This window comes from Takifugu rubripes, chromosome 11, assembly GCF_901000725.2.
Source record: "Takifugu rubripes chromosome 11, fTakRub1.2, whole genome shotgun sequence".
Lineage (NCBI taxonomy): Eukaryota > Metazoa > Chordata > Actinopteri > Tetraodontiformes > Tetraodontidae > Takifugu > Takifugu rubripes.
In genome coordinates this window covers 7,535,565-7,562,178 of record NC_042295.1, presented here as the reverse complement: position 1 = coordinate 7,562,178, position 26,614 = coordinate 7,535,565, and the positions used below count along the sequence as shown (strand labels likewise).

At 42.2% G+C, this 26,614-nt stretch overlaps 2 protein-coding genes and 1 long non-coding RNA gene across 3 annotated transcripts; 1 reads left to right on the top strand and 2 right to left on the bottom strand.

The window, feature by feature from the left end:
- Window positions 1–121: 121 nt before the first annotated feature.
- ccdc92ba (coiled-coil domain containing 92Ba) lies at window positions 122–9,798 on the bottom strand. Its single transcript, XM_011608442.2, has 4 exons — window positions 9,129–9,798; window positions 8,871–9,005; window positions 5,684–5,731; window positions 122–3,658 (listed from the first exon to the last, which is right to left on the bottom strand). Exons 2-4 carry the CDS (start codon window positions 9,001–9,003, stop codon window positions 2,943–2,945), a joined length of 897 nt encoding a protein of 298 aa, XP_011606744.1. The 5' UTR covers window positions 9,004–9,005; window positions 9,129–9,798; the 3' UTR covers window positions 122–2,942.
- A 549-nt stretch (window positions 9,799–10,347) lies between these two features.
- On the bottom strand, window positions 10,348–26,562 carry tlcd2 (TLC domain containing 2). Its single transcript, XM_003968375.3, has 4 exons — window positions 25,926–26,562; window positions 25,563–25,645; window positions 23,067–23,149; window positions 10,348–12,916 (listed from the first exon to the last, which is right to left on the bottom strand). The coding sequence occupies exons 1-4, from the start codon at window positions 26,102–26,104 to the stop codon at window positions 12,536–12,538; spliced, it is 726 nt and encodes a 241-aa protein (XP_003968424.1). The 5' UTR covers window positions 26,105–26,562; the 3' UTR covers window positions 10,348–12,535.
- LOC115251427 (uncharacterized) lies at window positions 21,191–23,112 on the top strand. Its single transcript, XR_003889987.1, has 3 exons — window positions 21,191–21,312; window positions 21,462–21,664; window positions 22,977–23,112. It is a non-coding gene; the product is annotated as an uncharacterized lncRNA (long non-coding RNA).
- Window positions 26,563–26,614: the final 52 nt, after the last annotated feature.

Below are 26,614 nucleotides of genomic sequence, written 5' to 3'. Positions count from 1 at the left end.
TTCATGGTTTTGAAAAGTAAAACAAACTAATACAATGAATCTAACGTAGCTTCAAATTTCTCAAAACATTCATGGTTTTTCTCTCCCAATCCTTTTACTAATAACTTAATAAGCAGCAGAATTGATAATCCTCAGTTTTATTTCAGTATTGTTTACATGTTAGATCACCAAAGAAGTTTACACAGTATATGCGGTAATCATTCAGCCTGGTGAGCCAGACAAACCATTAAAGATCATCATCCACCAGCTGCGGATCTCAGCCACATGAATCATTTCTTTAAGATGCAAAACTCAGCCAGGATGAGCAGACATGAAGAAAATCTGGTTTATTCTGCAGGCCTTTGGTAGGATGGAAGACTGGAAGAAAATCCCTTTTCTCCCCAATATTCTTGAGGGACATGAGATTAAAGCAGCAAATCAGGCAGTGAAAACAAGTTATTAACATAAGGATCTACGAAAAGAGACCACGTGGCCTCATGTCGCCTCTTTCCAGCAATTTCCAGCCATTTTAATGAGCTGTTATATAACATCATCTCAGCGAGAGCTAATATTAAGGTGCTGAATTGATGCCTGCAGAGTTTAATCTACCAGGATGTTACATAGTGACAAAGATAAGATAACAGTCTCATCTCAGGACTCACGTTGGGGAGAAGTGAGAAGTAGCGGCTTTGGAGAGAACATCCATCCCCATTTATCCCTGCTGTCTCATTAAACAAGAGGAAGGAGAGTGCACGTTTACAGTTAAAGGATTACAAACTGAATGACAGTCCTTCAGGAAATTGTAAAGCCGCAAACATAAAAGGAGAAAACAGACACATTCACTCATTTCATCCAGAAAGTCTCATGGCTTAAGTCCATTTTCTTCCAACAACAGTCATTCATTCCTCCAAGTGTCGACATGCGACAATGATTCTTTTAATGTCTAATGATGCTCAGAAATTCCTAAAATTAAGCATTTAGGGAGAAAAAAAGGCAAATAATACAGGGTTTCATGTTTACAAAATACAGCGTTAATAAAATTGATATACTTCTTATAATATGCTGTACAAATATATTGCTCTATTGAACAAATGCTGCAAAAAATCTTGTTAAACTTCTAACCAGAGAAGGTGAGAGAAGTCTCACAACAGTTAAAATCAGTCCTCCATTCAAGGACACAGAGCAACGCCCCATGACATCATGGCTCAGAACATGACCTAAGTTGGGAAACAAACCTGTTGTATTGTTTATCAAAGGACACAACACTGACTAAGAAATTACATTTCCACATGCCATCTCTCTATGTTCTTTACCTCCACAATGAGGCACTAATTACATTACAAACAACCTTGAAGCATGAACTTGTAGTCTTGTATTCTACTTTAAAATCTTTTAAAATTGTTTAATATTTCCTGTTTTTTAAGATCAGACCTGCAGCTTCTTAATATGGGCCGACACTAAACACACACCTCATCCCTTTGCAACTTTTTTATTTCCTGCAGATACTTTAGGGACGTGTTTGACAGCAAGGCTAATATACGCCCCAGCTCAGGCTCGGTGTCCACTAAAAACCTCAATTAAAACTCCATTATTTCCTGAGGCAAGAAGACAAACATATATAACTCGTATCAGTGTGTTTTTACACAGAGGGCAGGGTATAGAGAAATACAACTGAAAACAAAAACAATAAAATTGATGGATGGGAAATTGAAGAGATTAGTAGTTCAGCTTTGCATAAAATTCTGTAGAAATGGATGTTTATTGTAAACAAAAATAATAATAATAAGCTATAATTCATGCTTTTGAGTTATATTTTTGTCAGCCTAAAGTCAACTGTTGGCTGTTGAGGTCATGTGTTCCAGTACCAAGATATGATTTTATTACAATAACTGTGTTACATTATTCAAGTGTCCTAACAGATTATTTCAGCTGACTATTGATGGTGCTTAATGTGTAAAGTCATACATACAGGACGTGCTTAGTAACTGCGTTATAACCTAAGAATCATTTGCAGATGTGAAGGGCTGAAGTCAGATAAGATCCATGTCCATGTGCAAACCACCAAAATGATTTTGACTCAGCCAAATCTGTTCTAGACGGAAGGCAGCTGAACTTAATTATATGTTTCCAAAGTGATCCAAAGCATTTTTGACCGCGCCTGGCATGAGAATTCACCTGAGCTGAGGTGTGGTCTACATGGGTCGGCTTCCCCATTGTCATGTAAATCAACGGAGGCATCAAGCCATCAGGGAGATCACAAGAATAAGTTCAGCAGTGTGAAGGTGTGCTTACATCTGCAGTCAGGAAAAGTCCACAAACATCAACTGATTGTTCCCGGCATCGTGGAAGAGGAAAATAAAGAGTGGTGTGGCGTTTTAGTGGCCTTTCGCTGATGTCTAAAAGTTGTTTATTGATACTGCTCCAGTTTACCATAGATGGCTACCCTCACTCAGCTCTTGAAACATGGACATTTACGTCCTCAAAAGAATGTCCCCCTGCTATGAGGTTCCGTTTGTTGCACCAGTCTTTGGGGATTCCCATGAGAGGGGAAAACTGTCCTGGTCTCTAGAATGTGACATCTGGATGAATGAGAACCTACGCATGCAGCTGTGCCAAATGTGGTTTTCATAATGTGACTGGGCTCGGCTGGATAACGCAGCATTGCTAAAGAGCTGCGGCTTCGTCAAACTCATCAACATCTGAAGTCTGGTTGCGTTAAAGTAAGGCCCCAGAGTAAACTAAGCATGACACCAGTGTAAACAGAGATTTGATCAAACTTCATATAAGACTGATATTAAGTGGTACAGAGTTTAGCACTAAAATGATTTCAGGTCCAGATTAAAATGCCTAATTCAAAAATAAAACGTGTAATACAAAAGCGCTAAAACTCATCTCCTTATCAAGGCGCAGGATAACAGGAAACAGTCTGACGCTGCAGAAAAATGCAATCACCTCCTCTGTCCCTAGTCTGCCTTCGCCTCGGCAGCAGGGGGCGCTGTAGTCGAAGATACCAGCCTGGCAGCTTCGTCACGTGGCTGCCCCAAATCCTCCCCATCTCCGTTTGCACTCTCCTTATTCAAGTGCAGTGAAGGTTGTCTCTGTGCTCCGGTGTGTCTGGGGTGTGCCCGGTGTCTCCAAGGATGGAGGAAGAGAGCGGGGTCAGGCATGGCCGTGGGCTCCTCGGGACCAGTCACCCTCTCAATCGGCACGCACTCCCGAGCACGTTCCACTTTCAAAGATGACCGGGTGCTCTTACGCTTGGGTTTGACCACAGGAGAAGAAGGGGAGGCTCCTGATGGTAAATATGGAGACAGAGAGTTATGCTCTGCACCGTACTGGGCCCCCTGGGGGTTGGCCCTTGTCAGGAGCCCCTGCCTCTGCTGCATCCGCTGGTGGTGCAGTTTCTGCCTGGCGGCATGCAGCTGGAACGAGAGATAAGCCGCTGTCTCTGCCTGTTTCTGAAGCTCAGCGTTGAGGATGTTGGAGCAGTGACTGCGGAGTTTGAGCTCCTCCAGGAAGTGGCGCTCCTTTTCCTTGAGATTGGCTCTGAGGGCTCCAACCAAAGCCCCTTTCTGGGTAAGCTCCTTTTGGAGCTCCGCTAAGGTGCTCTCTCGCTCAGCCAGCCGGCTTCCCACCCGCTGACACCTGTTCTCCAGGAGCTCCTCCTCCTCCTGCAACTCTGACACAGAGACAGAGCAGAAGTTGACTGCTAAGCTTCACACCTGAGGGTAACAAACTCAATACTGTCACTGATGATCTGCATGACAGATAACAGATATTCACGATGATTACAGTAATAACCTGCACTTGTTCACTATTACAGGTTTCCACTGCATACTGTAAGCAGCATATAGCATCCATATGGTGTATTACATGGGTTTTACTTCAAAGGGTGGCAGTTAAATCTGCAGCAGTCTCTTTGGTATAAGAGCTGATTCAGGGAGACGATAGAAGTGAATTCAGCTGACAGGGTCAATAAAATGTGGTCAGCAGTAGTCCTTGTGGAGCATCACTTGATTATATGATGCCTTTTAAGGGGGTTACAGCTAATGTGTTAAATCAATCACACGGTTGAATGTAATTATTAGTAGTAAAATTTGTTAATAGACTTTTTTAAAAAAGACCCTCTTAATCACTTTCTGCTGTGTATGTTAATTTCCAAGCTACTGTTAGAGCTGAAAGCACCTGATTTCTTAAAATTATTTAAACAATCTTAATCAACAGTCAAGACTGACCAGCACTGAAATTTTAATGCCTCTTTTTAAAGCTGTTCTTTATGAGAGACTCTATAACTTTGAGCATCAAATACACAAATGTGGATTTGTGGATTTTTCATTGCAGTAAAATGTGGAAAAGTCAGAGCAGCAACATGGAGCCTGGCAGTTTGTCAGAGGGGTAAATTACATCCGCTGAGGCCACGAGTGGCGCCTCTGCCCATAGTAATAGGTCAGGTTTACTGGACTGGAGGAGCCTTTGTGGTGGAGGGAGGATTGAAGTGAAACTCTAAAGCCTGAAAATCCATTTTAGCTCCAACAGCAATGAGGGGCTTCATGTCTTGATCAAAGCTTTAGTTCTGCTATTGAGGCTGTGATTCAGACTTTAAACTTTTCTCATCGTCCATCGTCATCACGTGTTTTTTTTTTCCAACCTCAGAATTCAACCACACCCATGATGAGCTCATACTCACACACCCCCCACCCCGAGGTTCCTGTTGTCTTCTTCTTTCCTTTAATTGAGTTGATATAGTCCCTTCTCTCCTTCCCTCTCACTCTTTTGTGGCTCCGTGTCTCTTTCTATTCACCAAAGTAACTCTGTAAGCGGACTCCCCCGCTGGGATGGCGAGGGGAAAAAGCAAGAGCAAGGAAGAGAAGAGTAGAGGAGGATGGATTGATCAGGCTGGGTGGGGAGGGGGAAACAGAGGGCTGTGCTTTATTGATGGATGGGAGGATAACCTCTCCTGGAAACAGAGATGGGGCTCAGTAATACCTCCACTCCTTCATCATCCTCTCCCTGCATGTGCACGCATTTACCACTACACACTCTTCCCACTCCTCCGCTAATTCATTGTGACAACATGGAGCCTGTCTCTGTGCAGAGACATTGCACCATCATGCAAATGTCCAAACACCACAGAGACAGGCCACATTTTTGGAGGTCTCAGTGTGGCAGCAGCCAGGAGGATACATGTCTGCATCCATAACATAAAGAAATAATAAATACAGGAGAGTGGGCGGTCCAGCGAAGAGGGAGGACGGCTGGGATCAGCCTGAGGAAAGTGGAGTGTGGAGGGTAGAGATGTGAGTGCAGCAGGGATGTCCACTTTCACAAAACATGGATGAACACAACCTGCTTCGCGCTGCTGGAGCACATGTACAGTATGTTTGAACCAGAACAAAAAGAGTCACCACATAAGGGAATCCACACATATTTTATATTGACATAAACCCTCCAAACCATCCTACAGACATTTTCTTGGCCAGTTACACTGGGGGAATCCCAATTCTTTCTTAATGGGCTTTAGTGTTGCAGCCACTTCAGCAGAGACCTGACAATAAAAATATCCACTGATGCAGCACTAAAAGAAATATTTATGTGTTCACCTGCCAAATTTACAGCCTCAGTAGTGAATAAAGTAGGAAATCTAAACTGAATGGATTAAACTGGGCTCAGCAGACGATGATGTGTATAAAAATATCATACAAACCTATTTGGCTTTTGCCTTGAGGCATCGTTTTCAGCTCAGTCGTCAGCTCTGCAAAGAGAAGGTAGTGCAAGTTAGCGCAGCAAAATGCACGGTTTCATATTTAATACGATGACATGTGCTTTGCAAACTGTCCTGCTAATGCGGCAAAGCTGCTTTTTTCTGTTTGATGTTGTCCGGGAACAGAACAGATGCCCGCTGCACTTTTTCAGCATATTTTCCTCAAACTCATTCATTATTCATCGAGGGAAATCGGAACTTTTACATCAATGACCGGCAGAGATTTGGCCAAAAAGTTCCCATTACTTGTCCCTTAGTTACTGAATCACTTCAATAAATCAATGGAGAAATCAATAAATCACTTCAGCAAGTATTTCAATATTGCATGTGTGCTCATGTGGTATTTTAATAAATGTTTAAAAGGTTTCTGGATTTTAAAACTGGTTTAAACAAAGAATCACCACACGCTTGAGGGATTACATAGTAATCATGCATTTTGCAGACAAGCTAAAAAACCCTCACTTTCCTTCTCTGAAGTACAAAGACCCAAAAATAATAACAAAACAGGTCAAACAGGGTGGGTGGTCTGAGAGAGTGAATTAGTGTAACTAGGGTGAGTGGGATTATCTAAATATAACATGACGTAGTCAGGGTAACACAGCCATAATGGCTGTGGTTTTGGAGGAGATAATGCAGCAGCCTGATTGTCAAGAGCGATGGCGTCTGTTTGTCCCTGATTTTCATGCTGGGACTAAACCTAAGCCTCATCTTACAACTCAAACACAGAAATGCGTGTGTGGTTCCGCTGGTTTCAGGCAAATGTTTCAGGCATAGACGTGTCCTATATTTCCAGCTCCAGACAACCTCTCTGGGCTGAAGACTGTAAAATGGCCTCTTAAAGAAGTAGATTGCATATTTGAAAGCCAAATGTGTGAAAATGAGCAGCTACTAATACAGTGTGTGCTGGGCTTTAGATTTATTGACATATTGTGTAACAGTTACCGTTACATATCGTAACAGTAGTGACTGTTTTATTCTTAGACATGTTGCTCTCCCAGTGACGCCTATTTTCCCTCCAAACGGGGAAAATTAAAAAAATAGTGAGAAAAATAAAAGGTAAGAACCAGCAAAAAAACAAATGCCACGTAAAGTTGGACTTTGCCTGGCTAATAATGTTGCTGTAAGGGATCACCATCACATCCAGCATGCTTGAGAACAGTTTTAAAATTTAATTTTGAGAGTGTGCGCAGATGTGGAGTACGCACGATTTGGTTCAGGAGGGACATTCAGGAGTTTATTCATTTCCCAAAAAACGGCGCTAAGCTCACTACAGCAACCAGGCTGCACGACGTAACCCGAGTGAGCGGTCACACATTTAGTTTCAAGGCCCGACCTTGTGTTTCGTATCGGCCGGAAGGACGCATGCTAAAAAGGTACCAGAGTGGTTGAGATAACACACAATGGAAGTAATGTCTGTAATTCAATAACGGGGGATCTATTTCGCTTGTTGCAGCAAAGCTAATGATAACTCACCAATAAAAGAGGTCAGCGGTTAAAAGGAACAGCTAAAAGCACACATGGCAACGCCTGCTCAACCTCGCTGAGCCCTTCTAGGCAACGCTTTAGTGTCCCTGCAGCAAGCACTTAGCCTCTACAGACCATATGCTAACCCTCCACCAGGTCATCTATATTAAAGGCTCATTTAGAGCAACCAAGAGAAGGGCACAGACCATATATCCCTTTAACTTGCGTTAACATATCTTTCGACCTTTGAAGCACCATTTGGTTCATAACCCTGCTGGGGTATGGAGATCAATGCTGGAACTGATATTATACACATGCGACAACAGCTAACGAGAAACATAAAAATGTTAACTTAAAACGCTTATTCTGAAGTGTGGTGAGATGATGAAGCGGGGCCCCTGGAACCTCTGCAGAATGTGGAAATCGACCGCTGCCCTCCAGACAGACTCGTAATTGAAGGGCTTCAGGATGGAGGTTGCACTGTGAGGGGAAATCTTTCAGGTCATCTGACAACAGCGAAGCTCCCAGGAGGGGAAAAATGAGGGTGTGATGATGCGTTTTCTTGTTTTCATTGAGACAATGAAGCATGTGGATGTAACAGAACTAAAGAAAATAGTATAATTTGCTGGATGGGGGGAAACACACTGAACACACATACATATGTATATTCACACGCTGACTTCAGTGGTGTGTGAATCTCTGTCTTTGTGACCATACAACACACACATACACACACACGCACACACACAAGCACAGCTTTACTGAACAGATGTGATCACACAAAGGACCGTTTTGGCTCCAAGCCATCTAATCCAATCTCTCTCTGTCTCACCCACACACACACACACACACACACACACACACACACACACACCATTCCCCCCGATGTGCTGTTTCTATAGATTGTAAAAGGTGTAGCATAGATGGATTAAACTATTAAACTAGAGAGGTATGTATGTGTTTCAGGTAGCGTTTCGTAGTGCAAGTGATCGCTCTTCCACCCTAAAGTGACCCATTTTCAAGTGAAGGTTAGGATGGATTTTAATGTCAAGCTAATATGTCAGCAGCATCAGAGAGCAACTCAAGGTGCCGCCTAATTAAACACATCGGCTTACGAGTTCAGCCTGAGTCCACGTGTTCATTTAAATGTATTTAAAGAACTGCGGCACTTCTTCATTAGTCCTAAAACAGGAAATGATGCAACCTACAGGAATCACAGTATGACATCATCATGGAGTCATCGTCTGGCATCGATTGACTGTGCAGACACACATGAAATGAACATGCAGGTCCTCACAACCACAAAGGATTGGTTTCTCTGTGTTAAAGTAAAATCAAAAACAGCCAAATGTGGTCCAAATTAAATGAAATGCTCTAAACTGATGGGGGAATCCCTCACTGAGATTATTTAGGGATCTACTTTAAAAGAGTAAAGTGGCAAATGGGCCCCTGAGGGGGAGAATGGTGTGATTAAGAATGTCATGAGAGGAAAGGGTGATTTTTCTAAAACTGATTTTGAATACACTCCATGTTTATTTCAGCCACCTGTGTGAAGATCTCCCCAGAGTGTTTCATATTCTATGAATAATAATGATTTTAAAAAAATCACTTTCAGTCAGATGAAAGTTATGAAAGTTATTCCCCATAGCAGTGGTGTTTCGCTCACCCGAGCATCGTTTCTGCAGTGAGAGGATCTCCAGGTGGAGGCCGTGGAGCAAAGTGAGGTGCTCCTGCCTGAGGAACACCACGCTCCTCTCCGCCGTCCTTATCTGGTGAGGCAGGCTGCTCTCCTCAGCCATGGCTGGAACAAAAAGGATGGCACAGATGTGTTGTCGCTAATCCAAACAGCATTAAACGCCCCTCACTAAATCCCATCACCCGCATCCACAGAAACAACTAGTTCCGTCATGTAAACACATCTTACCTTTAAATGTGTGCTACGTATTAAAATTTAGTAACTGCGCGTCAGCGTGCGCATGCTGGCCTCTGGTGTTGCTCCAAATCCATTTCACCCAAACAAAGATGATCCCAGCGCGATCTCGCGGCGTGTGACGCCGTTTTTACAGGCTCGGTGGCTCCGCGGAGCCGCGCTCCTCTGGAGAGGCCGCGCACGTCCGCGCCCAGCATCGCCGGGAATCAGGACGGGGATCTTCTTACAGCGGTCCGCACGGCTGCAGGAGAAGATGCGCAGTCCATGTCTGGGCAGGAGCTGTCGAGAGGACGGAAACGAGCCGTCGTAAGCAGAACAGGAGGAGGATGTTCAACAACGGGCCAGCTGATTGGCTGGAGGCTGGATCGCCTTTTCTCCTGCACGTCCGCATGTATGCATGCATACAGCAGGCCTAATCTATCTATCTATCTATCTATCTATCTATCTATCTATCTATCTATCTATCTGTCTATCTGTCTATCTGTCTGTCTGTCTACAATGAGGCAAGAATACAAAAATAATCCGTAAGAACACATTAAAACACGATTATTATGAATTTATGGCTACATCATATTATAAGTGTATGAAGTTCTAGGGCAAAAACTGGAAATGTTTTCAAAAATACAAGAATTTGTGGGTTCTTGGTTGATAAGTCAGTCAGCCTGTATTCAGCAACGTCTTATTATCATTTATGAGGTTAACGTGTAAATTAGTTGTTTCATATTCATTACAACCTAAATGAAAGCAGAACCCCCCCCCCCCCCACACACACACACACACACACACACACACACACACACACAATGTAACAAGTACTTAATAAGAGATTGAAAATAAAACTTGACAATGCTGATTTTTCTGATCAGGGAGATTGCAGCTTGGTACATTGCTGAAATGTCTCCCCCTAGTGGCAGAGAATTAGAAGTATAACCTGGAACTCAAACAGCAAAGGTTTACTCGAGGAGTTCTGGTATCTTAATATACGTGCATTCATATACTTTATGCTTTTTATCGAGTCTACAATTTTTGTAGAAGTTGGTTTGGACATCTTGAAGTAAAGCCTATGATGGGATGAAAAAAAAGCAAACAAAATGGGCTGTTTACTCATGAATGCATTCAGAGAAAGAGCATCTCAGACCAAATCCATTTGCACATTCACATGTCATTACATCTTTAAGTACAACTGCTCTTGTCAGAATGAATGTGCTCCATGTTAGTGAAAGAAAAACATTTATTTTGATTTTTTTATTTTATTTTTACATTAAACATGTTATATGGCCAACATACAAATCGAAGTTTGATTACAAAGTACAAGAAAAAAAAATAAACATGAAAATAATAAAACCATCGTATGTGTGATAAAATGACAAACATCTGTGAATGTGTCTGCAAAGAAAACAACAATTATTTCTTTTTTAAATTACATTTGCTCTCTGCAACCGTGCAGTCCTTTAATAATTTGAATAAGAATGTACAATCAGTAAATAAAGATAATAGTATTACTTGGCATTTTCCTCACTAATTATAGAGGTATTAAGAAAGCACCACATTTGTTGAGTAAGATCAGCAAGACGAAGCAGTTTGGCAACATTTGCTCGCAACTGCGGCAGAAATCAAAGCGTTAACAAACGTAGATCATTTACAGCCAAACACTCGTCAAATTAGTGTTATTTTCACAAAATAACACCCCAGTATCACAGCAACAAAAGAAACAGCTGTAACTCCAATAATCACTTACAGCTTTTACATTGCAAGTTCAGTATAAGCTTGTTTTTATATAGATGAACAACTTCCACAGTCAGATGTTTTGACTACAATCATAAATTTAAGCTGCCCTACAAATTTAAAGAGCTGATAAGCTTATAAATGTACATTCAGGAACAAAAACAGAGTGGGAATTAGACTTGAACTGAAAATGAACAAGAACCAATCTCAAAAATCCATATTTTACCAGCTTCCCTCTTAACAGTGCTATTTCTGTAGTGCAACACTCTGATTATGATGCAGGTTGAATTTGGAGCCTGTGTTTGAGCTGCTGTTTTAAGTGCCATCGCTTGTGGATTTTTAACAAAGGTGTGTTTAGCGAGGTAAAGAAATAAGAAAATTATCTGTGAGCGGAACACAATAGAGCCACAATAACATCAAACTTGACTGGTTCATTTCATCATCATCATATTATTTATCAGGACAAATAAATTACAAATATTTACACTTTAACCGCCTCAATAAAACGACTGGTATCGAGTGGGATGCTAATGCTAAATGGTGACTTCATATTCTGCAACCTTTTAACAGCTTTAAAACACATGTGAGATCTGTCTAATTTTAACATACCAAGCACTTGCAACGATTTGTTTTTAAGAATTAAAGAGGCTTCTGATGATTTCAGTGATCTCAGGTCATCATCAATAACCTCATTGGTGTCGGAACAGGCTGCAATATCTCTACACTGGTTTTTCTGTCCTGTCTGCGCAGCATTCAATGGCACATTTAAATCATCTTTGAACATCAGCCACTAGAATTCTCTCCTTTTACCATCAGAGACTCTTTACTGCGTTTCCAACACAACCCTGCCTAACAATGAACGTTCCTTAGCTTGAAGAACGTCACAGTTCTCAGACAGAATGTAGCTTCTGTGTCGTTCCAATGTCATAAACGTTGATATTTTTACATTTTCTCCTTCCAAAGGTATTTGCCCCCACAGCAGCGTAAATATTTGTCTTTCCCATGAACAAAGAAGCTACCGAAAGCAAAGCTCACGTTAGAAAGATGTAAGAAGCGGTGACAAGCCTTTTGAGGTAGCAGGTGGTTTTCAGTTGAGGAGGACTTCAGTAACAGGAAATGGTAAAATCACCCCTGATGTGTTAATCAACAAAATCATTTAGAGTCTTTTTTTTTATCCAGTGGAAAATAAATGTTTTCAATGAACAACATTAATACGTATATACAGTATATGAATATATGGACAAAAACAGTATTGTTATGAAATTTGAAGATAGTTTGCATGAATCTGTGTTGCTAGATGGGGAGGGGGGTTTAGCTGGTTTAACTCTAAAGAGAGATGCTAATGGCACTTATGTGACTAACAGAATCCCAGAAACTAACAGAACAATGGCTGGGGGGCATAAGACCATGTGGGGTGCAGACGTACCTCTGTGAGAATAAACATGGTGGTACAACTTTGATTTTCATCCTGGAAGTGTGTCAAGGCTGAGTTTTAACTACACGCTCGTGTAATTAGCACCAACGTCACGTGTTCCAATTTAATTGGAGTTGTTTCCAGTGTTGAAGGTAAAATGACTCGTATTCTGGACAGAATTTAAGATTTATTTTATCCAAACGTTCTGGTTAATTTGAGTAGTTGCACAGTCAAAGCTTCAGCTTCCCTCTCCCTCTGCTCTCTACATCTCTTTCTCTTTCTTGTTCTCCCGGGCACCGCTCTTTAAGAAGTCACTCCTGAGGAGACGGTAAAACAGGACGATGTTCATGAGGGTCATGATGGCCAGGCCAACGCTTCCCAGAGTGTAGGCCACGAGTGGCACCTTGTCCCTATTCAGCACCAGCCAGCGGGTCATCCAGGCCAGCGTGTTGATGCGGAACACCACGTACGTGCCCAGGTTGACCATGCTGTTGACGCGGTACATGGTTCCCTTGGACATGTTGGACATGCGCAGGATCTGTCTGAGGTGGAGAAACACGGAGTTGATTTCCACCAACAGCGCCACCACGGCGAAGCCGATGTAGCGACGGGACAGCACAGAGAGGCCGAAACAGGTGATTGCCTAAAGAGGAGGAAAGTTAAAGCAGGTTAGGAGGGATCGGTGGCAGCCTCAGAGGCAGCTTTATCATCAGTTCCTGCACCTGACAGACATGCTGCATCCAGCCGTTAGACCGGCTGCTAAACATCTTGGTTGCTTCTTCCACAAAAACATGCCTGACAGACTGTTTTTATATTTAAAAAACACATGGAGGCACTTGGTTGTGGCCAAGTAGAAAAAAAGATTCTCAACAGAAAGATATTCTTATAAAATGACTTTTGACCTTTTTGTGGAACTTTCAGACTCTATATTACTGTTCAGATGATGACAGAGGGGTATAATTAAAAGAGGAGGGCTCTGTAAATAAAGAAATGACAAGGAATCAAAGAGGAATTTTACTAATTCTGTTAGGTCTTTAATGATTTTGTCGTCACATTATCTGTAGTTAGCGTCTAGGGAAGCAGCAGTCAATTAAATCCTTGTCATGGGGTTAATTGAATGACCAGCTTTGCACATAGATAGATTACCCCGTATACAGATGGTGGATTTGGCTTCTAAGGTTTAGACATGGATCAGAAAGGTGTAAAGGGGGAGTAACAGGGGCGGGGAGGTGAACGTCTGCATGTAAGGAGTTTAGAAATCACAGGCCTCATGTCTGACCAGCCATGCTGATACCAGTCTGACCTCTGAGAAGGCTGCTGTTGGAAGAAAACACAGTAGAGTTTGGGCCATTACGTGTCATCTCAGACTCCAATCAGAACAATTTGGCCCAAATTCCACAAATCAAAAACCAGCAAATGCATCAGAACTGTCTCTCAGGTTGTTTTTTTTTGACCATCCTCAAACAAGCTAATCTCAGAAGTATTACTTGTCATTTATAAATGTTGTCAAGTAAAACAATACGAAATAAATGGGAGATATGTTTAAATGGAAAATGAAAGCCACAAAACAGGGGCCGAATTTCTAAATGAGCATTAAAGCACGCCAGATTTAAACGTCAACGTGACAGTCTTTCTGGCATCTCTCCACTAGAGAGCAGAAACGTACCGCCGGAGAACTTGACCTAAAGGGCAACTATCTGCTGACATATGGGGTCGGGGTGAAAGGTGAGTGCTGCAGCTTTACACACTTACAGCAGCTGTGTTCTTAGTGCAAAATGTGGACGACAGATGTGTGTTGATACCAAAACATGGTGCTCGGCTGGTGCCCAACAGGAGCCGACACCCACTGAGACCACCATCACCAGCTTCAGTGCACATTTAGATGCATAAAAGCTCAACAAATACACTCAATTTTTATGCTAGTAACTACTAAATTGTTTGTTCTTTAAAAACAAACCAAAAAAATCCACACTCAAATATGCTCAGATCATGGGATGCACTGAGGTTTGACCATGAATCATCAACCAGTTGCAAAAGGGTCTTGTGTGTTTGCTCGAGGTCACAGGATGCCCACAGATACAGTTACCCACCTGCCAATCGGCTGCGAGTTTCTTTAATAATTTCCTCTACTTTAATCAAATAGTAAATAAAACCTTTGGAACTATGTAGACAGAGCGGTGGCCAACTGCCCTGGCAGCATTCACTATCACTTGCACTTACATATTAATACCTAGGAAAGGTATTTCAAACGTTACATGGACTAAAACTGATCATCAGATCTGAGCCAGTCACCTTCTAAATAAACTCCCACATGTAGCTGAAAGGTAAAACCAGAAACAACTAACACAAAAACTGTTCTAAAAAGTCTAAACTTGCTGTCAAGTGTTTGTATACAGTATATGGTGTGTTTCAGCAATTAAAGCAACAGCTTTTAGTTCCCTACAGTCAATATATTTAATTGAAGCAGAACTGCTGTTTTTGAATACATTTAGATTTGTATAAAAGGTGATTTTCATGAGAAATGAGGACAGGACCTGAAAGGTGACATAAGTGGTAAAAACAATTCAATCTGTGGCTTTAAGCCAAGCACAGAAGGACTTTATTTGTTATGCGAGTACATAGAGTCACACTGCAAATGATAAAGTCCACCAACTTTACGGTCATCTTTAATTTAACCTGAACTGCAAACTCTCGACTTCTTGTGTTTTCTGCTTTTGCTTGAATGTTTTACTGAACATGTCCTTTATTGCCATTAGCGCTGCTCTTTTGAGAGTGTTTATGGGGATTCGACCTTCTATATTGTTCATATCTAATCTCCACCCTCGTTACATCACGGCTATATAAGGAGCAATAAATCCAAAGCCGCCTCTTTGCATCCACAGACAATAAAAGCAAAATACAGTTTGTGCAAGAGCTGCAGGTGACAGCGAACGCTGGACGTTACGAATCCGGTTCTGTTATCAGAAGACAATGAGTCTGTAAGAATCAGCAGCCAACCAGGCAGCAGCGGCAGGCCATAGGTCATGTGGAGAGAGGCCACCATGGGTCACCCATTAAAGACAGGCGTCAGAACCCGCAGCCTGTAGTGGTGTCAGCGCTCTGAGCAGACAGGGCTCACAGTAATCCCCCCACCAGGTTCAGAATCTACCCAGCGATTGCAATGATTCAGCATTAACTGGGTTTTACGTGCTGCTGGGCGCTGCCACATACAGTCGCACCTGGCGAACGACTAGAATGACATGATATTTGAAAGGATATAACATGTTACAGCTGGAGGTTTGATGATATCATAACAGTAGGATGAATGCAGGACTGTGAATCGCTCTCACATTAGCAGAAATTTCTACTGGTGGGGGGTTGGACTAAGAGGCTTGCTAACCTTAGGACTGTATACACATTAACCCAGGAGCAACTACTATAAAAGAAAATAGTGGGTGTGTGTTTGTTTCTTCCTGTTCTCCCAATGGGCTCAATTAGATGTTCTAAACTCTTGAGGAGAGACCTCTATTTCCCACCTTGGGAACACGGGGGGGAGGACAGTTGGATAAACAGAGAGACAAACATGCAGGACCTTCATCCCACATCCAGAGAGGGTCAGATGAGGGTCATTTCAACTTCAAACACAAACACAAATATATCAGTATGCTCATTAGTTTAATTTACATCTGTTTAAAATGCATTATTTTGAATGGATCCCTCAGTATGTAATAACCTGTCTTTCTGGAACAATTACGCAAAGCGGCTCTGCTACTCAATTCAGTAAATTTACATTGATCACAAAACTCTAGCACATATCCATACATCCTGCTCACACACCCCTGATGTCAGCTCAGCTTTATATAACAGCTTTGTCTCAGTTCAACTCAATCATTGTGCTCTTTTTAAGTTGTAAAAGGAACACACATTAGTCTGGAATGTGACGTCAGACCAGTTTCCTCACCTTCAACTGTGAAGATCCGGGACTTGGAGGACAATTAATTCGAGAGCTAGACTGCAAAAATCTCTGGCGACAATGAGAATGTAATGATAAATGTGAAATTAGAAATAAATTGTTAAATGATAAAACAAACTGCTGTGGGCTAAAGAAAGAAAGACAAATAGAGGGTGTAGCAACCTGTGACACTTTGTTATACCTGTTTTATAGTGAATGAATAAAGCCCTCATTGCATTATCTCAATTCATCTGAACACAATATAATCACCTGGAAAATTATATTTTGGTTTTGATGGATAATTACAGTGTAATTTAAAGAGGAACCTCTGCCTAATCTCTGTAAGCAAATCAGAATCCAGCCTTCCATATCAGTGCTTGAGCCCTAAACGTCAAACAGGAAACAAGAGTTTCATGGACATGCCCTAACTTTACACTGCAGTCGGAACATTTTCAGAATTTTTCTGGATAAATAAGTATGAAAAAGGAATATTCTCTAAAACTATAATCATGCTTCTCACTTCATCTGTATTCAGTATTTATTAAAGGCAGTGCTCCTTTCCGTCTTTTAGCGGTCGACGCCCTTGCCTCCAGCGTCGCCACCCAGCAGGACTAAAGTGGCGTCGAACAACAATGCGACCTTTCAAGCCGCGTGAAGGCACAGATGATGTATCAAACCGACGTCACAGAAAACAGAATGTACAAATTAAACACCGACGATGCCTGAACAGCAAGTGACAACTACGAGTGCATCACAAGTCCACCCGCGGCCATTGGAGAGTAAACAGAAAGAACATCCAATCATTATCCGGGCAAAGTCCAAGCTAACACACTTCTGCTCTTAAGATCAATACGTGACCATTAGCCCAAACATGCATTATTGACCGGGCAGTGCTTCCTTGATACAGGTCATAAAGGATGAGGAAATTACCAAGCAGATCTAATGGAGAGGAAACTAATAGGAAGCTCAACAAAGGTGTCCATCATCTAGTCAAGGTTGGACCAGCAGCGCAGTGGTATTCAAATGGAAACGCAAAAGATCTGAAATAATTTCACGCACACCAACACCCACACGCCGTCATCAGGTGGCCATAACTCCCGTCACACGACCCGTCTTAAACGATGTCAGCTGACAGCAGCACAGAGGGACAGTTCAGCGCCTCCCTGACACACATCTGGTCAGATGTTCACTTGAAACGCTCAAATGCAATTAGCTGTGACCGAGCACGTCAATACCAGAAGAAAGGACAGGAACTCTTTAAAATACAAGCATGAGGCGTCTTCTAGAAGTCCAGGATGTTTATTGGCAGCAACTCCTTTGAAACTAGGACCCCAGGATGTGGAGATATTTGTCTTGTTTATCTTTCACAGTATAACGCAGAGAAATGGATTGTCTGTCTGTCTGTCTGGTGTGAATCAATGTCCCCAAACCGTAGTGTTGCAGCTCTGCAGACAAACACACTGTAAGTGCAGAGCAACATTCATGTTACATTTGACAGAAAGCTGAAGAGCTGGTCCATCAGGCTACAATCATCAATGCGTCAGTCAACCATCTCGCCCCTTAGCCTAACATGCTAAATGTGATGCTGCAGAGCAGCATGGTTGCACACCCGCGCCCATGCTGCCTTTGGGGTCATACGTAAGTACTCTGGTATTCCCCACACCAGCTGGGTCTCAGCCAGTGTCTTCTGTTTGTTTTACCGTTGACCAGGAGGCAGGTAGGTGTGTCGCGGAGGGAAAACAAAGAGAGATTGACAAATCACTGTTGAGCTGCTGAACAACAGATGCCTTCATGAGAAGCAACGCTCCAAATGTGAACACGTCACACCTTTTCTGGTTTCGGGGGAACTCCTTCTTTTCAAGCTTCTTTAGATAACAAAGCTTGAGCTGCGTGAATGTGAAAACAAACGTCCCTTTTCTGCTGATTGCCAGCACCAGGAGGGAGCCAGCAGGCGTCACACTTTATTTCCACTTTGCTCTCATCCCTTGAATTTCAGTATCAAAGCCTTCATGGACTTTAAATGATTTTAAATTAAAATTCTAAACACACTCTGACCAGCGTAGAGACACAAGGCTTTTATTCAGGTCTTAAGGCCTATTTTCAAATGCAAGGAAATTGTTACTTTTCACTGCTAACCCACAGCTACATGTGGTAAATAAAAACAGGGAGTTTTATTCACCCATATTTAAATAATGGGGGGGGGGGTTGGGGTTGCTTTTGAATGGGAAGAAAAACAAAAATAGACGGCAAATTCTTTCACTACTGCACAGCTAAAACCACAAGGGGGGAACAAAATCCACAAAAACAAGATATAATATTACTGGGTGACTGTGGCTCTTATTGGTTGGTAGCCATGTGAGGGGGTGGTACGAGCAGCTGAGGGTAGGTGTATGGAAGTGGGGGAGGGGGAAATGTTTTGCAGTCTAGCAAGGGTGGGAGGGTGAACAAGGCAACGTGTGTGATGTATAGAATGGAGCTTCCACATTCATAGAAGTGTCTCTGGAGCCCGAGGTTCATGCAGAGACCAGATGTCTGAAAATCCACAGACCAAGTGTGTGTGTGTGTGTGTGTGTGTGTGTGTGTGTGTGTGTGTGTGTGTGTGTGTGTGTGTGTGTGTGGTGTTGGGGTATCCCAGGGCCTCCTGCCAACAAAAGGAGACTCCTGCAAAACATACCCAAGCCTAGCACCAAGTAACACTAATATTGTAAAGCATCATTCCAGACCTGTCTGTCAGCTCATATATTATATGATCATCGCTGTAGCTGCAGCAGGAACTTTCTGTGGGACACACAAATTTAGATCCAAGATGTTTTCCGCCAGAAAAGCCCCAGCTTAAGAGCTAAATATTTCCGTATGGAACCATTTCGCACTGTATTTTACAGAGCGTTCCTCATTGCACCCAATGTGTTAACTTGTGTTTCATTGTACATAAATTGCATTTTCTTGTATTTCAGTCACTGTTTTTTCTTTAAGACTGGGGACCTAGTTATCACACAGTTGCTTTTCTTGATATTAAATGTGAGTGACACATAGATGGAAATTAGCCCTTGAAAGTGACTTTTATGGTATGACAACTAAATAATAACCAAAAGTGACTTGAATTACTGAATGAAAATTAAATGAAAATGACATTCTGTGCTACATTACATTGACCCAAATAGAAGCAGAATGTACTTCAAGGAATAAGTGAGGCAATAAAAGACAATGTGAGAAGCCAAACAATGCCAGACAGGATAATCTAGTTCTAACATATCTTTCGAGCAACATGGTGTAACAGCCGAGACAACGTGGCAGCTAAAAAGGCTCTTCCTGCTTCTAAAAGAAGCCCAGTCTCATAGTTTGTCTCACAAACATCCACTCTAAAGAGGTAGAAAAGTGACTACTGCTGGAAATGAAAGGGCAGTAAATATGAGTGTGGGATCAGTTCAGAGGACATCCTTCAACATCAGGGGTAGAGCTTCACCGGCAGAGCAAACAGCAAAAGCACCAGCATACTGAGATGTCCCTGAGGCCATGCTAATATCAGGAACCACAACAAACATTCAACTAAGAATCCTTTAAAATATCTGAAATTGTGGCACACTGTCTTCATCAAGGTGCATTTGCAGGAGAACCCTGGTGTGGGCCCAAACAGTCCCTCCAGTCAACCAAGTGAACTTTCAGAAGTGAACCAAACCAAATGAAGGTGTGAAATTTTCAGGCATTCACTGCTCGACTGAAGAGGGTTCCTGGAACTATCCTGGGATGAAAGTGCCCAAACAAGAGGAACCTTGGAGATAGGCAGAGTAAAAATGCTCAGATGGGTTCCACCCCCTCCTGCATCAGAACAGTAATCACATAAATTCAGGCAACAAGTGGAGTTCCAGCCAACAAACTGTGTGTGCGAAGTCATGGGTTGCCCATCAAGGCCTGACATAAAGTAGATTGGCAGCAGGGAACTGTTAGAGATTATTCAGTGTCCTGTAGTTCACCATGCAGGTTAGAGCGGACAGTGTGGAAGTGTCATTAATGCTACAAAGCTTTTGAGAAAGTAACTTTAACTTTCCATTGGCAGTAAAAAGATTGATTACTTCAATTATACAACCGTGGATATTTAATGCTCTATGTAGCACAGTCTGCACATCACAAAGCGGAGCGTCACATGCATCCTGAAGGACCACGTGTGATCAGACCTTACTCCCCCCGTGAACATAAACACATACAGTGCGATGCACTTTATGGCCACTGTTGGTTATTGGGGGCGATTGTGAGATAGGTGGGGTTGTTAAAGGAAGTAAATAGGTGTCAACTGGACTGTGTTTCTTCTCTGTGAAGATGTTTTGCTTTCTATCCAGAAGGCTTCTTCAGTTCAAGTAAATGTGTTGTTATTTTACAAGACTGGACAGACTTGTTCGTCAAAAAAAAAAGATCTTGTCAAACTACTATTCAGACAAATGAAGTATTCTTTTACAGTTTCACACAGAAACTCATCATCAGATTCAGCTTTGACATGCTGAGAATAGTAAAAGTATGTTTCTTTTCCTAACAGTTAATCACAGTGATTTTGAGACACCATCTCTGCAAAGCTGCTGCAAGCATTTTAAAACAGAAGAATTGATGCAATGAATAATCTATAGGGGGTGCAGATGAAAAGGATCTAATGTTATCTAATTACATTAGCAAGTTTATTCACTCTAAAACTCCTGCTGGTAAAAGGGGATCATCCCACATATTTAAACACACTCTTTGGCAGACAGAATGAAAATTCTGCATTACAATAAACTAAGATCATGTCCGACTCCATTATTTCAGTGGTCCCCAGACAAAACACCAGCATATAATGCTGGAAGAATGCAACCACGTGTGGGCAAGACCGCCTCCAAACAGGGGTCCAGGAGTTTAGATCGCAGATGTGTTGTGAACAGAGTCACTTGTGCACTCGCTACAGGGGTGTGTGTGTGTGTGTGTGTGTGTGAGTGAGTGAGTGAGTGAGTGAGTGAGTGAGTGAGTGAGTGAGTGAGAGAGAGAGAGCTAAGATATGTCAGGATCCAGGCAGGCGCATGTGTACATATGAAGAGCACATGATAGGGGAGCAGAACCGATTAGGAGCAGTGTGGATTCCATCATAAGTGAGCGGAGAGAAACATTAGTACAGACAAATGCAGCCTACCCTTTCTTTCCAGATTTTATACTCACTATTTCCAAGAGTTTGGAGCAGTGAAGGCAAGTTAAGCAATCACACATAAAGGGTAAATTTAACTCTTTGTTATCTCCTCAGAACAAACAAACCTATTTCAGGCAGGACTTCCTGTTTTTCCAAAGGAAGCATGAGGTTGCGGCTGACAAGATCCGACCGGCGGCTGTTCAAGAGTTGCTCTTAGCCTCTCTGTAATCTGGCCTGAACTCCACCATTGAATGGAATCCTTGCCGCTACTTCTCCTGGCCCTCGACAGGGATGAGCAACAGGTTTGCTCAACAGAGGTAAAACTGTTAACAGTGTACTTACATGTTCGCCTCAATGAAACACCCTTTACAAAAGCTTTTGTGTGCATTAGTAATAATGACAAAGGTAGATAGCGACGCACAGTGAATTAGCCTTTGAAGGAAAGAAGACATGGACTGGAGCTTTCGGACTCATGACTGCAGACATGACAAAAGGAGGGCAGTTACACGCAGTGTGTTTCATCTCGACAGATAATAACAAAATTTAGTTGACTGAGACACACAGACAAGTTTGCATGTTTGAATCAAGAGAAGTAAACTCTTTCCCACTCTCTAAAGTATCCAGCAGGCTCAAACCACAGCATCTATATATGAGGATGACAGGAGGCCAAGGAGGAAAAACACAAGGCCTTACTCTTGTTAGACCACCAATATGAATGGTTTTTATGCAGCATGATTGAAACAATGGCTTCAGCTAGCACGAACAAAAGATAACAGGTAACTGATTCCAAACAAGACAAAAACACTTTCAGTGGAATGGAATGTTATGCTATCAGACAATTCCTGCAGCCCCCAAGTATGCGAGTAGCTCCAAATTCATATGTCACAGATAGAACTCATTTATTTTTAGATTTTGAGTAAAATATTATTAGTAATACAATTAAAGAAAGGTTTAATCTGTTTCCTTCACAAAGAACAGACTTGTTTTATCTGTGCTTATATTGTGAGTTTCTTCTCATCTTAGACCACTCAGTGTCCTTTTCATTGGTGTGTATTCACCCAGTCACACATAATTCCACACATGCAAACATCTGTATTAGTTTTCTGCATGATCTATTTACTGTGACCTCTTAATAGCTTGAAAAACAGACAAGTCACAGTTGTCCCATCCCTGACTCTGTGGAAGCACACCAAAAAGAGAAAGAAAGGAAAAAAATAGTTACGTATCAGGTTAGCCGAGCTTGGCAACAGGCAGACGGACCTCTCTTGGATGTAGGTCACACAGTGAGAAACAGAAAGCGTTTTATCGGAACGTTATTTCAGATCGCTCTGGGTCGTTAACTTTGATTGGTTTTAAAACAAAAAAGAGGAAAAAAGTGAGGGGGTTTAGTGGAACTGACATACTCTTCCATTACGAAAGTGTTTGCATGGGAGCTCCCCTGCTGAGGGTCAATATGTTCTGAGGATGACTGCCTTTGATGGTTTTCAACTGTGGGAGGGAGGGTGGCAGTGGTGTGTGGGAAGGTGTCAAAGGCAGACTGGAATGATTGGTTCTCTTTGCTCCACTCTCACTTGTTCTTTGTGTCGTGAGAAGAATGATTTGTCTTTCCCGTGCCTTCATCTGTGACAGGTGAATTAAGGTTGTGTTGCACTTGTTGACCCAAGTCAAGCCTTCGGAGTCTCCAACGGAATCAGATGCAAAGATATACGAGAGACCTACCACCACATGATGAAATAGAAGTTCCCAGGACTGGCTCACTTTCTGGTTCAAGAGCATGTCGAAGAAGTCATAGATGAAGTAACCTGTGGAGACAAACCACATTCATCACATTGTCATCTTTAAGGTTGGGAATGTATTCAGAGGCCATAACGCGACACATTTAAGTGACAATAAAGGCCTTGGGTGTAACAAGTGTGTCAAGTGGACCCTGCTTCCATGACGACCACAACCGAGTTGCGTCTTGGCGGCCCTATTCATATCTGCCGATCCCGCCCCTTTCCTACCACGAGTATCCATGGTGACAGCTATTCAAAATGTAGAAAAAATAATGAAGCCTTAAGGATCAGGACAAGGGGTTGCCTTGGAGCCCGGGGGTCGGATTAAAATAGGATCCGTCCTCATTATGGTGGGAAAGTTGACACCAGAAACTGTCAGTGTAGTCAAATGTTTACATTCTTCTATTAGTATGAATTACTTGTCTTGGACTATGAGTGAGAAGAAATGGTCACAAAATCTGGATATCATGTAGACCCTTAATATTTCCCTGAATTTAGCAATGGCTGAATCTGATGTATGTGATGTAATTACATTGACACTCCAATTTCTCAACATGACCGAAACAAATTAGCATATTAATGAATTTAGAAAGCAAACCACAGTCGACAGCGGCCAATTTTCTTTACACTAATAAAAGCCTGACATAAAGAACAAAGACTCCCGAGAGTGGTTTTGTTTGTGGAACTTACATTTCGGTTCTTAAAAGGGTGGGTATATGTGGCAAAATAAGGATATTCTTTCAGTATGAGCAAAATAAGAGTGATGTTCGATGGTAGCGGCCCCATCTCCCTAGGCAGTTTCCTGTCCAATGTATTTTTTAATCCAATATATTTATTAATCCACCTATTTTGGGGGCAAGTTCACCATATGAATTGAGAAATTACCGTAACAACACAAAAACATACGAATATGTATGTTTGTCCGATATAATGACGAGCGGCTGACCTCTGGTCAGGTTTTGCCCATTGAATCCGACTAACACATCTGACCTCAGCCTTGGGTTTCTGTTTGAACCGTTTTTTTGCCGGACAGAAGAAAACACATCTCACTTCCTTTAGCCACAGTGTTTTCATTTGAAAGTGTGGATGCGAGTGTGGAGCCGCTGGGCTGCAGGGATAGCAACCACGATGGGTCCAGATACGGTGTCTGCTGTGTTTTACTGACTCTCCACAGGAAGCAAAGAGGAGATACAGTGAAACCATTGCACATCAGTCATTGGCCTATTTATGTGAACAAGGCTTGTCTTTATAAACTCAGACAAACACTTCTGGCTGTCAGGAAGTGGCTGCTATAAAGTATATATGTAGTAGACTCAGGTATGAGGCAAGGTTTCAGTTTTAATTTGTTTCTACCAGTCGAAAACTTTAACACACGGACCATTATTACTGACATATTTTACAAATAAATGACCAAATTCGTGTGGAGAAAGTATATTTCAACCCTACATTACACCGAGGTCTGATAACAACATTTCTGAGCTGGGAGGGTTCGGGAGTGGCTTTGTCTGGTTTTTCAAAAGAAAACCTTTCTGTTGGAGTTGGATACCGACATTGACCACTTGAGTTCATGGTCACTTATTCGTGCAGAGGCTGGTTTGGTGATATCACACCAGTGAACGAGGTTACGTCTGTGCCTCGGACCGATAATAATGCCTCTCATTGACCATCATACTGATGCTGCTCTGAGGGCTGGACTCCCTGAAAGAATGTAAAGCATCCTGGGAATCCTCACGGAGCCCATCTCGGGTTGACAGAACTCCATCAATGGGTGGATTTAGGAGGATTAATAGGCAATTAGTCAATCGGAAATGTTTGAAAATGTAAAAAAGAAAAATCTTTGTAATCTCAACAAATTTAATCTCCTCCACAACCTATAAACAACATAATACCTAATAGATTTTCTGTAAAACTCACTTTTATGGTTCAGAAGGAAACACATGCCCAAGTACAAAGGTTTGTTGATGTTTGTGGATTATGAAATGCCCATTGACATGCAAGTGTCACATCCACCATTTAACATCGCAACAGCCTGAGAGAATGCAGAACCCACCTGTTACACCCCATCTCCCAAAGCATGTTCCCATCGACTGTTTTTTTTTTTTTTCTAAATTCGATTGTTGTTAATGCACTAATTTGGGGAAAGGGGGGGTAACTTGTTTGCAGCATTTAAAACTCAGTAAATTTGTAACCATCTCACCCTTTCTGCAGTTATAGAAAGACTTTTGTTTGACTGAGTGCTTATCATATTTTGTCCAATAGATGAGCACCCAAGGGGAGGCATTACTGTGTTTTGGGGGATTTTATTATAAACTGTACCACTCAAGGGTATGCTGACCAATTTGTCTTCAAAAGAAGGGCATACTAGATTTTTTTTTTTCTGTCTAATAGATGTTTATACAAAGAGACACTTAACCTGCAAAGCTAAATTGCTGCTACTCACCGATGGAAAAGGACACCAATGCATGAGAAAAAACAGAGTAAGTTTCTATCAAATCTTCGGCCATCTGAGGATGGAGGAAAAAGCTGTGGGGGGGAAGAACAAACCTGATTAAGTAATTTAACGGAAAAAGTTCTTAATTTTCTTCTCTTTTAACCGTCATTTTAATATGATATTAAAAAGATCAGCTGCTTCCCAGTCATACGTTTCATTTTACACCACGTGATATTTTGAATTCTGGAAATCCTCAGCACAGCCCAACAAACGCCTGTCAAAAGTTCCCCCAAGGAGGGGAAACTATGCTTGCAATCAAAATTATATGCACATGAAACAGAAGAAAACTACGTGTGAAAGACGGTAACTTACCAAAGCACTGCCCATACTGCTGTGATAGAACTGTGCACGAATGATGCAGAAATATTTCTCCATTTCCACGCATTCCTGCCGGCACTCTCGGGCATGGGGACTTTACTAACCCCATAATTGACAAGTCTAAAAAATACGACGGAGCACCCAGTCGTTAAAACCACAGAACTCAACTCCATCGCTGAAATATGTTCGAAAAAAAGAAATAATCCGCAGGTCACCGCCGCCTCACCGAGCGCTGTTATTACTGAACGATGCAATTATTTAATTCCCATAGAGCTAATTCGGATCCTCAACGCGACGAAGCCTTCGGACCTGGGTGTAATTGTTGACGACGGCAATAAAAAATAATCACGTTTGCATATGTAGTCCAGATGATTTGTACACATTCGCTTGTCAGACGCGGTTATTGTCTATGGAGAGAAGGCGTGGACGAGTCGATCCCCACTGACAGAAATTTTCTGGCGTTTTCGTTCGGAGAAGATCACGTGGACAATCGCCGAGACCACAGGTAAAGCAGGTAAGTGCGTGTGTGTGCTCGTGCGGCAATAGTGTGCGTGAAGCCTTGACAACAGTTGTGAAACCAGTGTTGTAAAACCCTCGCTTGTGTAACTTTTTGACATCAACGGAAACCCAACAGCAGCTCCTCCCCCTCCTACTACAAAGGGGCGTGGTCAAACCCCACGTTT

What these genes read in the sequence shown, in the direction of transcription:
- ccdc92ba (XM_011608442.2), bottom strand. Translation starts at nt 9,003, where the DNA reads ATGGCTGAGGAGAGCAGCCTGCCTCACCAGATAAGGACGGCGGAGAGG. An exon ending in ACTGCAGAAACGATGCTCGG is followed by an intron (nt 5,732 to 8,870) that starts GTGAGCGAAACA and finishes TTCTCTTTGCAG; the next exon opens with AGCTGACGACTGAGCTGAAA. An exon ending in TCAAGGCAAAAGCCAAATAG is followed by an intron (nt 3,659 to 5,683) that starts GTTTGTATGATA and finishes TCTCTGTGTCAG; the next exon opens with AGTTGCAGGAGGAGGAGGAG.
- tlcd2 (XM_003968375.3), bottom strand. Translation starts at nt 26,104, where the DNA reads ATGGAGTTGAGTTCTGTGGTTTTAACGACTGGGTGCTCCGTCGTATTT. An exon ending in ATTGGTGTCCTTTTCCATCG is followed by an intron (nt 23,150 to 25,562) that starts GTGAGTAGCAGC and finishes TTGTCTCCACAG; the next exon opens with GTTACTTCATCTATGACTTC. An exon ending in TTCTATTTCATCATGTGGTG is followed by an intron (nt 12,917 to 23,066) that starts GTAGGTCTCTCG and finishes CCTCCTCTTTAG; the next exon opens with GCAATCACCTGTTTCGGCCT.